General features: G+C 39.2%; 1 protein-coding gene across 9 annotated transcripts in view; it reads left to right on the top strand.

The window, feature by feature from the left end:
- Positions 1-2,579: 2,579 nt before the first annotated feature.
- The window catches only part of SPDL1 (spindle apparatus coiled-coil protein 1), a 28,688-nt gene continuing 18,854 nt past the window's right edge, over positions 2,580-12,413 (top strand). The window contains exons 1-4 of one of the 9 annotated variants that reach the window (XM_079146058.1): positions 2,580-4,359; positions 8,688-8,758; positions 8,894-9,072; positions 11,939-12,115. In XM_079146058.1, the coding sequence (XP_079002184.1) occupies positions 8,917-9,072; positions 11,939-12,115 (333 nt within the window). In that variant the 5' untranslated portion in view covers positions 2,580-4,359; positions 8,688-8,758; positions 8,894-8,916. The other 8 variants (XM_079146056.1, XM_079146059.1, XM_079146054.1 and 5 more) reach the window with 8 other exon arrangements.

Below are 12,413 nucleotides of genomic sequence, written 5' to 3'. Positions count from 1 at the left end.
CTGGAAGTAGGCAACTTTCAGTGTTAGTCTCATAAATTCGTCATAAAAACATCAGAATGGGAACTTCTGATGTTTAGTCCACTTAAGCTCATACACTGGAATTATTGACTGTATTGATTAGAACTCCTCTGATGCAGGCAACAGAAACCTCAAATGAAGCTGTTTGAGGAAAAACTAAGCAGTGCAGCCAGCCCATCCCTAGCATCTTGAGACGCTTGACACTGGACGAAGATGGCAGAAGCAGGATGCTTTCCTCACTCTCCATTTGTCAGCTTTGCTTTTGATTCTATTCCCAAGCTAACCTGTCCTTCATGAACCTAAGATGGTGGCTAGAAGCTGTAGACTAAAGCAGTTAACTATAGAAGGTGGTGTGCCTAGCATGTGGGAGGGTGGGTTAGTCTGCTCAATCATAATGAAATACCACAGACTGAGTGGTTAAAACACATGTTTTCTCACAGTTCTGGAGACTGGAAGATCAAGATCAAGTGTCAGCAGCGTTGGTTTCTGGTGATACCCTCTCCTTGGGTTGTAGAAAGCTGCCTTCTCCCTGTGACCTTTCCTTTGTGTGTACACAGAGAGAGAGAGACAGAGAGAGATTATCTGGTGTGTCTTCCTCTTCTTAAAGGACATCAGTCCTATTATTTAGGGCCCCACTCTTATGACCTTGTTTAACCTTAAAGATTCTATCTCCATTTACATTGGAAATTAGGGCTTTGGCATACGAATTTGGGGGTACAAATAAGTCCATAACAGAGGGTATTAATAAAATCCAGTTTTACTGCAGTTGCAGTGAAAAATCTCATTGACTTGGATTCATTCACATACCCATCTTTTAAACAACTACTAGAACCAAGGTGATGGGTATCCCAGAGCTGAAGGGTAGAAGCAATTGTAAACCAGTATGCCAAAAATGGAAGGAAAGATGAATTACTCAATGAACAAATGCAGTGCTTTTGGCCGGAGTAAGAGAAAAAAATTGATGCTGGGAAGTTAACCAACAAGTGCTCACCATATTGGGATGGCACACACTTGCTTTGAGCGAAGACTTCATCTATGAAAAGCAATAAGTAATAGAGCTCATTAAGAGCTGAAGGTGGTGCTACATACTGCAGCTCCCAGAGAGACTGAACACTGGGTTTCATTACCATTGTTACTATTAAGCAGTCAAATCTGCCTGCTGGAACAATTATTCATTTTGATATCTAATTATCACAGTGGGAGTTGTGACAATTCAATTTCCTGGTCTCAGATGGCTCTTCTGTTTCTCTGGTTGAATCCTATCCTCCTCCTATTGCATGAATTAGAACAATCCCCAGGTCCTGCACTCAGCCCTCTTTTCTAAGTCTCTCTTCTTCATCTCAGCTATTCTGCAGGCTTCAACGACCACAGCATTGAGTGTAACTTTCAGAACATCACCTCCCAGCCCATCCTATGAATCATAGAACTTTACTAAATAATCTAATTCTTATTTTAAGATTCTTTGTTGCAGAGTCCTGAGCTAGTTTTTTGCTTGATCCCAACAAAAACTGGCTTATAGCTCTACACAATGTGAAGAAACAAGAAACTCTGCATCCCTTAAGTAAGAATTCATTGTTTGGGAATGCCTCATCACTGAAGCCTAAGCTCCTTGAGTGTGAAAACTTCATCTGTAATACCAAAAACAACTATTAAATAAGTTTGTGTCAAAATAAACACAGTTTTCCAACACAATGCAACACTTCCTTCTACACCATTTCTGCTAACTAAAGGGTCTAGAGCAGTCACAATGAAGGAAAGATAACAAGTGCGTCCCAGTAGTCTGTCCATATTTTGAACAGCAATAATATTAGGAGGTATAATGGGAAGTAGGCCAGATTTGTTTTGTTGTTTCCCAGTATCTAGAGTTCCCTCCTATGCTGGGTAATCACTACTGTGAGGAGGGAATGACCTCTCGGTATATAAACTGAAAATGATGAATAAAAGGTTATGTTTTTCTTTTTCTGGACTTTGGCATTTAAGAAATGGTATGGCCCTTGTCTGGGTATAGGAATCTGCATCTTACATTATTAATCAGGAGTATAAGCTAACAAAAAAGCAGAGACTCTTTAGAATTCATTTCACTTGTGACATCTAGTGTCTAGTGGTGGTATTGGCAGCACTCTCATTAGACAATTCCTCAAGAATGATCTTAAAGTTAAAAAGACAAATCGCAACAAATTAAAAGATCAAAATTGGCTTTAACAATTCCAAAATTGGGTAGCCCCACCACAAGAGGTTCAAAGAACTCTTCCAGCAACATGTTCAGTCAGTATTTATGGACAGTAAACAACAGTAAGGCATATTGATAGCTTAAAGGGTTACAGCTCAGCATTGCATAGTTTGAATCAGGTAGCTAATTAGGATAGCCTGAAGCTCAACTGCAGAAATCGACTGAAGAAGACCAGCTACTCATTAACCATTTAGCAAGAGTGCTTCCATAGTGGTTTGGTTTACTGATCCAAACTATACTGGAGCCTACTCCGAATTGATGTCCTCCTACAAATTTTATTTAACAATTTTTTTGAGGAACAGTTTTTTTAAAATTGCATATTATTAACACTAAATTCCCTATAGATATGTTATAGAACTACATTTTGTCACATGGAAGAATGTTTGCCAGGTGTGTTTAAGACAGAAGGGGATGATAGGTCTGTATACACCACAATAAAACTTTTGATTATACACATATTTTCCTGTTGGTTTTTCTCCCTTCCTGTATATTTTCTAATTCTTTACAAATTTTGCATATTATCTACTTATTTTTATATGAGTAGCTTCTACGACTTTGATAATGCTGTCTCCTCTTCCTGAATTCACTCCTTCTTAGCTCTGCTATCCTTCAAGACTCTTCTTAAAATGTCACTTGCACAGTGAAGTTTTAAGTGATCAAACAAAACATACCTCTCTACATAATCTTCTGCATAGGGCTTATACCACACAAGCGTCATTCACATACAGCTCTGTAGTTGCTTTTATATATTTTTTTAATTAACTCCACTAACTTGTGAGTATCTCCCAGGAAGCAGTTCACCACATCTCTGAATTCCTTCCACTATGCCTAGCTCACTGTGGCCACTCAATCCTTGCTCCATGAATGAGCAAGAGGGAAAAAAAAAAAGTTCAGAAAGACTTTAGATTACTTAATTCATTTCATTACTTGTTCAGACTAGAATAGTGTCTTCCTGACTTCTGAGTTGAGGAATCTTTGTTAAATAAGGGAAATGGTATTTGCTTCATTTATCAAATAACTCAGAGTTGATTAAAAATCAATGAGCATTTGGCTTATTCAGGCCCCAGATGCATCTGTTATCATTGTTGCTTATCTTAAAACCCAGATTAATTTTTTGTAATTTGGTCTACTGGGTCAGAAATAGAAGTCCCCCAAAAAGAAAGTGAAAAGAGAAAAATCAAGGACCACTGTGGCACCCCAAGACAGAAAACAAAAATTCAATGAAAGCAGTCAATTCTGACAAATGTCAGCAGGGAAAACTAAGTAACCACTACTGGATGTTGCAAGATACAAATCACTGGTGGACTGGAGGTGTAGCTCAGTGATAGAGCATATGCTTAGCACACACAAGGCGGGTGGTTCAATTCCTAGTACGGAAAAAAAAAAAAAAATCACTGGTTATCTTGATGAGACATTTCAGTGTACTGGTTAGGAACGAACCCCAGTTGAAGTTGGAGCAGGTAGGGATAAAAGGTAAGAAAATGGAGTAAGTATAAACTTCTTTTTCCAGGTATTTTGTTACAAAGAGAAGCAAACAAATGGAGTTGCACCTGATTGGAATCAGGGAAATTGTTATTATTTTTTTCAATGGCAGTTTTTACAACATTTTATCTGCGGAGAGGTAAGGTCCAACAGAAATGAAAAACGCTGATGAGGGAAGAGAGAGGAGTCAAAACCAAGTCCTTAAAATAGGCAAGAAAAGGTGAGCTCAAAAATATGACCCACAGAACAGTTACTGGAACTCTGCAGCGCTCACTGAACGTTGGATATTATTCTTTATGAATGCTTAGATTTGTAAACAACGAACAGGCACCAGGTTAACAAAACGCGATGGTTTAAGCACACATGCTCTCAAGAGGCTGGGTTCTGGAACCCGACGCGCAGGTTCCTACGGAGGCAAGGGCATTTCCTCGCTGGGCTCCGCCTCCCTCTGAAGGTGAGCGGCGCACGCGCACGGGGCACGCGCACCTCGGCCTCCCGTAGGAGCTGGGGCACGAAGCCATCGGTAGACCTGCCCTGAGAGGTACCGGCAAGCCTCCAGGCGCGGCCACGCTGACTCGGGGGCCTGAGGCCACAGGAGACTCAGAGGGCGGGTCTTCGGGAGCTCGCTGGTCAGTATGCTGGTGGGTGGACAATGTGACCAGGGGACCCAAGGCCAGTCCCACCCACCCCCGGCCAAGCGACACTGTCCCTCCAGAAGGCCCTGTCACAAACAAGTCCCACAAACACAGCAACTTTAAGCAGACACCTAGACGATGACCAGGAAAACCACCTGCTGACACTCCACAGGCCTGGTCCGCGCCTGCGCCAATCCCACGGTGCGCCACTCGCACCTGCGCAGTCGCTGTCTGGGGGAGGGGGGCGGCGCGCTCTGCAGAACGCTCCTAGCGGGTAGCTTTTCTCGCGCCTTGGGTGGAACGTCTCGTGAGAACTGCGAGTTCTCGCGGGAGCTGTATTCAAACAGCCCTGGCGCTGACTGGAGAACTAAGTAAATGAATGGGAGGATGACTCGGGTAGGGCGAAGTTAGCGTCACGGATCAGGACACCGGGACCTCTCAGTTCTTGCCACGAGCCGCAGCAGGTGGGGGACAGGAGTGAAGAAGATAGAGGTAAAGCTGGTGGGAGTGGAAACGAGTGGTTGGCGGTGAGAGGAAGGGCTTGAGGAAGCCTGGGGCCTGGCCTTTGGCGGAGGCCTTTGGCCGGAACATCTTCGCTCCCGGAACCCTAAATTCTTATAAACCGACTTCTAGTCGGGCCCCAGTCGTCGGTTGGATGGTCTGGTTGCCATGGCTTCAGTCGTCGGTTGGTCGGTCTGGTTGCCATGGCCCCAGTCGTCGGTTGGTCGGTCTGGTTGCCATGGCTCCAGTCGTCAGTTGGTCGGTCCCGCTGCCCTCGAGGACTCTGGGTAAGTGTGGAAAGCCGGGCGCTGCTGGGGCCTCAGACTGGTGGCCGCTGGAGGTGCGTTATCCAGTACGATGATGGCAAACCGAATTAAATACAAATGTAAATCATACCCTGGATTTTAAAGGTAGTGTCCCAGAAGATCAGTATCTCTAACAGTTGTTTTGATTACAAAATAATTAGATGCACTGGGTCAAGTAAAACATTAATTTTATCCTTTGTTTACTTGAAAACGTGGCTCCTCGGAATTTTTAAATCACGCATGTCTCCCATTGTATTTCCGCCCCTGCCCTCCGTGTGGCGGACTCTGCCCTAGTTGTATTCCATCCCCATCCACTTTAGTGTTCTCAATAAGCCCGTAAGGTGGTTATTACCCTCCCTCATGAAACAGGCATTAAGTAACTTGTCCAGGTTCATGCCGCCAGTAAATGATGGAGGTGGAAGAACTCAGGCAGCTTGATTTCCAGACCTTCTTGTGTTTAAATATTTTTTGTTTGCTGTTTTGAGAGGCAGGACAGAAATGTGGTTATAGCACCAGGCGTTGGAACTAGACTCTGGTTCCCATCTCATTTAGCCTTTGAATAGCTACTTAATCTTTCAGTGCCTCATTAAGATTGCCTGTTTAAAATGGAAGTTCTTTTGTTGTGTGGGATCTTTGAGAATATTGCATAAAAAATGTCTATAGAGTACGAAGCAAAACGTATGACACATTAGTTTTAGCTCATCCATGGCTACCTCTCTTTGCAGGTTGATGGGTTATCTCTTTTTAACTCATTAGAGCTCTGCTGAAAAGTCACTTCGTCAGGGAAGTCTTCCTTGTCCATGTTCTTTCCTACCCCATCTCACCCTTTAGCCTCAGTACCCAGATTAGGACAGTTCCCTCTTGTTAGAGGCTAAGGTAGCACCTTATTTAGGCTCTCCCTTTTGCAGTTATCAAACTTGTAACTTTGTAGTTCAGTTATTTGATTTGATGCCTTTCTACTAATAGACTGTAAAATTCAAGAAGTCTACTGTTTGGATCATCATTTTTTCTATTACGTGTTTTGACACGTAATAGAATTCCAGCATATTTTTTGAATGAATGAAAACTAATGTTTTGGCTTTCTTGCTTATTCCTGGGTGGGATGCCTTGATTTTTAACCTTATTTTTATTTTGATAGATGGAGATGACATTAATGCTCATCAAGAGCATTACATGAAATGGTGTATTTAAAGCACTTGTTTCGGCAAATGGTAAATCCCCAACAAATATAAGTTGTCGTTAACAGAGCGACAGTTAGCTGGCTGGCTTCATTGTATATAGGTTTTGAAAAGGTCTTGCATTTTAAAGTAGCCAGCACTGGATAATCTATGGTATCTTATCCTATTATAAAACCCTATATCTCCTCCCGGCTGCTGATTCTCAGTTAAAAACCTTGTTACCTAATTCAGTGATAAAAGGTATTTAAAAGGTTACACTAGGGCTGGGGATGTAGCTTAGTGGTAGAGCACTTGCCTAACATGGGTCAAGCCCTGGGTTCAATCCCTAGTAGCTCTGTTACCAAAGGGGAGGGGGGAAAAAAAGTAGGCTTACTTAAACATACTCCCACTACTATATCTGCTATTTAATCAACATCTGTACTGTATGCTTTGCTTTCATTTTAGAGAAAATATCTGTGCTCCATTCTCTACTTTAGACCTCATCCTCTAATCAAGGACATCACTATGGCAGTTCTCAGTGTCTCCTATATCATCTTCTCTCCTGAATTTATCCCAGGGTATATCAAGACACTGTTTGTTTTGTTCCATCTTTAAAATAATAAACTTATTCCTGCTTACTCTCCAGCTACTGATCTGTTTATCTGCTGTTTGAAACAAAACTATTTTCTGTCACTTTTTCATCTGCCATTCTCTATCATACTCATTCCAAGGGGGCTTTCACCCCATCTCTTCACCAAAACTACTCTTGAGGGCACTCGTGACCTCTATAAATTCAAAATCCAGTGGCCAGTTTGACTTAGCAGCAGCATTTGGCATGATCACCTACCTCCTTAATACACTTTGTTTATTGGCTTCCAATATTGTTATTGATTTCTCCTTTACCTCATTGTTCACTCTTGAATATACTTTGCTGTCTTCTTCCCCACCTGCTCATAGGGTTCAGTCCTCAGTCCTCTTCTTTGTTATGTTCATGCTTTGTTGATACTAAGTCTGAAGGACTTATGCTGATAACTTCCAAATTTATATCTCTAGCCTAGACCTGTCTACACATATAATCATTCGTTCAACTGCCTGCTTGATGTCGTTCATGCAAAACTTGGATGCCTGATCACCCTGCCCCCAAAAAACCTTTGCATCAGTGTCTCCACTGAGGGCAACTGCATTTTGCTAGTTGCTCAGGACAGAGCGTTGGAGGCATTCTTTACTGTTTATTTAATTTTGCTATATTCCATAGATGAGAAAATCATGTTGGCTTTATCTTCAACATATATGCAGAATCTGGGCCTTTCTCACCTGTACCACCACCCTAGCATGTGGCATTATATCATGTGGTCTCTCTGCTTCCAGGTTTGTTCCATCCTAACTATTCAACACAGCATTGAAATGATTCTTTTAAATTTTATCAGATTGACTTCCCATTTCACACATGGTAGAATCCAAACTCCTTATAGTGACCTGATCCGCCCACTTCCCTTATTATCTGTGACCTAAATCCTAGTTCATTTCTTGGACTCTTTTTTTCATATTAGGGCTTCCCATCTACCTGGACATTCTTCCCCACAGTGGTGCATACCTAATTCCCATCTTTTGCCTCCTAATTTACACCACTTTTCTCTTTTGAGCTATTTTTTTTCCAATTGTTTTGTAATGTATTTAATTATTATGCTTGTTACTTATTCCTGGAATGAAAGTTTCACGAATGAGTAACTTTGCCAGTTTTATGCTATAATGATATGAAGTGCCCAGAATGGAGCCTAGCTACTAAGGTATTCAATAAATGCTTGTCAAGTGTATGACTATTAACTTAAGACATAGGGAAACATCTGGCGCTCTGTGAAGGCAAAACCCAGTTTCAGTCTCACTTAAGGGGCTGGGGGCCAAATAGGAAGGGATGATAAGTAAGGTTGAGTTAAAAGTGTAATTATTCTGTATATAAAGTTTTAAGTTTTTAGCTTGGAAATTGCTCTGAAAATAGTTTCTATTTTACATACTCTCAAGAATAAGAAAATCCTATGAATCTGTTTTCAATGAAACAAATATAATATATTCAGGAAGGTAAAACTGTTGTGAAAAATAAGACAGGATATTCTTTGCTTTATCTTGTGAGTCTTTTTCATAGCTGCCTTTTTATACTCTAGTAGCAGTCATGCATGCTTATCTTAAAGTTTCTTGATTTCTGTCATTGTTCTCTTCTTACTTTGATTTTGTGGACAATTATAAGACAGTTATGAGACTAATCCTATCTTAGCAATTATGGACATTTAACATATAATAACTGAACAGTTTCCTGATGATTTCTTAGAAACACCATTAAATGTATTCTTTTCTGTTCTTTTAGGTTTGATCTCAAGTAACAAAATTATCAGAACAATTCTCGCTCTTAGAACAAAAATGCAAATTTGACCCCATGTAAGTCAGGAAGAAAATCTTAATACTATGTTTGTATACAGTACTAGCATTGAGTATTCATGATTCTTTTATTATTGATATCATTGTGGGGAGATTTTTGTTTAAACTCAAATAATTGTATTTTTCTATTTGTAGTAGGCTAAAAGCAGGAAAAGAACATGGAGGCAGATATTGCAGATCTTCGAAGCAAGCTCAAAGAGGTTGAAAAAGAGCGACTAAAAGCTGCACAGTATGGTTTACAACTACTGGAGAGCCAAAATGAATTGCAAAATCAATTAGATAAATGTCGTAATGAAATGATGACCATGACTGAGGTAGGACTCTGGACTCCTCTGATTATAAAGATGTACTTAGGTTTTTTTTTTTTTTTTTTTTGTCTAGCAGTTATTATTTTATTTTCTGAAGATCTAATCTAATTTCCTATCTATGCCATTCTCATTAAAAATGAAGGAATTAATGAATTCTTAATATTCTTTCCAAAGCAGTGTGTTCTGAGTTTCCATTATGATTACTCTTTACCACAATTTACCATATTTATCACCAGGTTTGGTTCGTCCACACTCTACATAAGTGACCTCACTTATTTTGGAGCTCTAAATATCCAAATGCCCCATGGTATTTCAGCAATCTCTTAGTCCTCCCTTGAACTCTTAGTTAATATATTCAATTACCCACTTAAGAGTATCTCAGACTTGATACAAACTAACAAAATAGTTAAATCCCTGTCCACTAACCAAACATTCTTTGTCTTTAGCTTATTTATTTAGTAAATTGAATGGCATTCATTCAGTTGCTTGATCCGAAAATCTAGTAGTCTCATGTTTAGTCCATTAACATATTCTAAGGACTTGATTTACAAAACATCTATCTGGGCTAATACTACTGTGATCCATCCACTGTCTTCTCTCTACCAGCCTTTTAACCAGGTTGCCTGCTCCATCTTTGACATTCAGATCATGGAAAATGCACAAGAGATTGTGTCACCTTCCTGCTGAATCTGCACAAGGCTTTCAACTGTGTTTACAAAAGACAATCTGAGCTCCTTACTTGGATTTGTAGATTCCTATATGATTTGACTTCTGGTGGACTTTTGCAGACATTGAAAACCACTTTTCCTAACTCTTGGCTATATTAGTCTTGCTTTATGGGTTTTATACAAGCTCTTTCCTCCTGCTGAGTTGTTCCTCACCCACTCTTATGGATTGAATCCTCAACCTTCAGATTTCAGTTAAATGTCACTTAGGCCAACCCTAACTGTAATGTAAAGTCAGCATTACCACTCTTAATTCTTTGCATTGCTAATCATCTCCAGGATTGTAGGCTCTTCCAGTATTTTGTCTTGTTCACTGCTATATCCCTGGTACCTGGCTCACAAACGTTTATTGAAAGAATGAGTAAATCAGTTTAATTTAGCAAATGCTCAGTAATATAAACTATCGAATCAAAAGTTGTAAATATAGCTAGTAAAAGTAATAAAAAGGGCTTGTTTTTCCATATGGTACTATTCTTGACCAAGAACTGAGTACCTAATTATAATAGCAAAATGAAGATTACAAATTTAATAATAGAAAATAAAACCATGTTATGTGTAATTTTTTTGAGAAATAACATTAAAAGTAGAAGCGCTTTTGGAGAAATAATGTGAATGTTTTAGGTCTTTTTTCTAGTTTGATATCTTATATTTTAAAGCTTCAGGAAGGAGTTCGAACTAATACTTCTTATCTTGAACTTCTCTGTCAATGCCCTTGACAGGGTGTTGAACCAATTACCATATCTGTCATGGACTTTAGCATACAGTAGTACCACTTCTTATTTCTAGTTTCACTTTCCAGAGTGTCAGTTACTTCTGCACAACTGCAGTCTAAAACTATTACGTAGAAAGTTTCATAAGTAAATAATAAACTTTAAATTGTATACCATTCTGAGGAGTTTGATGAAATCTGGTGCCATCCTTCTCTGCCTCACTTCCTCACACAGGCATAGTACAATGAGATATTTTGAAAGAGATTACATTCACATGCTTTTATTACAGTATATTATTGTAATTGTTGTTACTAGTTATGTTGTTAATCTCTTACTGTGCCTAATTTAAAATTAAAACTCAACAAGTTATCTATGTACTATGTGTATATAGAGTTTGGTACGACTTTTTTTTTTTTTCAGGCATCCCCCCAGGGTCTTGGAACATCCCTTGAAGATAAAATGCAAATGACATTTGATCCTGTGCTGGAGCTAAGGCACCTGAACAGTCCGACCAGTTAAACATTTATTCACTCTTTGATGTTCTCTGCATCAGAACGTGGCATCTAGGAATATGTCCTAACACTTTAAAAATCAATAAACATTACTTCCTTCAGGAAGTGTATTCTGAGCTTGCACTTAGCAGTTACTGTGACTTGCTGAATTGTTTGTTGTTCCCCTAGATTCTAATCTGATGCAGGATGGCATCAGATTTCTGATGCCTTGAGATCAGGCATAATTTTTATTTGTAACTGATTTCTCTGTCACCTGGCATATTTGCTGGGTTCTTAGTGAGTATGTGTGAAATAGATGGAAGGTGAATGTCTATTAGAAGTTTATGCCTAAGACAATTTTCCTGGTCTTTTGTTACCAAAAGTCCCTTTACCATTTCTTGTTCTCTCTTAGATGAACTCCAAATTTGAAGATTATGCTACCAAACTGTACTAAAGAAAAAATAGCTTATTTTCCTAATATTCAGTCAAATGCCTAGTTTTTGATTAGCATACAATAAGGCATGCTACTATGACAGTTGATGTTTCAGCCAAGAGCAGGGACCTTTTAAGAGGTAGTCTTATGATACTCACCAATGTTAAGTTTTATTCAGATTTTGGAATCCAGAGAATGTGTTCTCCATTACTGCTTTGCATTGCTGGATATTATGGCACCAGAGACCCCAGATTGGAAAGTGGTAACCTTGTGTCTTTTCCTGTTTTACCTCTGTACTAATTACAACTTGAGTGTTTTGAAGATTACTATTCTTTCAAAATATACCTTAGAGATTCATTAAGACTGATGAGCTACAAAGTTATTTCAGATTTAACTTGTGGTTGTTCCTCAGAAAGCAGCAAATGTGTGAAACAGGAATGAGCCAGTTGAAGGTGAGAACTGATTATATATAATGGCTTTAAGTGATTTTTATGTAATTGAATCTATTTTCAGAATTATGAACAAGAAAAATATACTCTTCAGAGAGAAGTTGAACTCAAGAGTCGCATGTTAGACAGTTTGAGTTGTGAATGTGAAGCTATTAAACAACAACAAAAAATGCAGCTAGAACAATTAAAAGAGCAGCTAAGCAGAAGCCATGGACAGGAAGTGAATGAACTCAAAAACAAGGTTTGGATATATGTATGTTTGCAGAGCAAAAATACCCTATGTTTATGCAGCCATCTGTAAACGTAAAATGAAGATTTCCTCAACTACTACTGTGTAAATAGCCAAGATCAAATTTTCTATCATGTTAATGTTGAGGGTGGAAACATTGAGAAACAAAAACTTCCTTATGAGATTTATATCAATCATAGTATTCTAATTATATACAGTTTTCTAATTTTGGTGACAGGATTTTTTTGTTTGTTTGGTTAGTAACTGCTGAGGCTTCCTTGCTTATAGTGCATAGTCCAGCAGTCTCCTT

This window comes from Sciurus vulgaris (genome assembly GCF_902686455.1).
Source record: "Sciurus vulgaris genome assembly, chromosome: 6".
NCBI lineage: Eukaryota > Metazoa > Chordata > Mammalia > Rodentia > Sciuridae > Sciurus > Sciurus vulgaris.
This window is presented reverse-complemented; position numbering and strand designations above follow the sequence as displayed.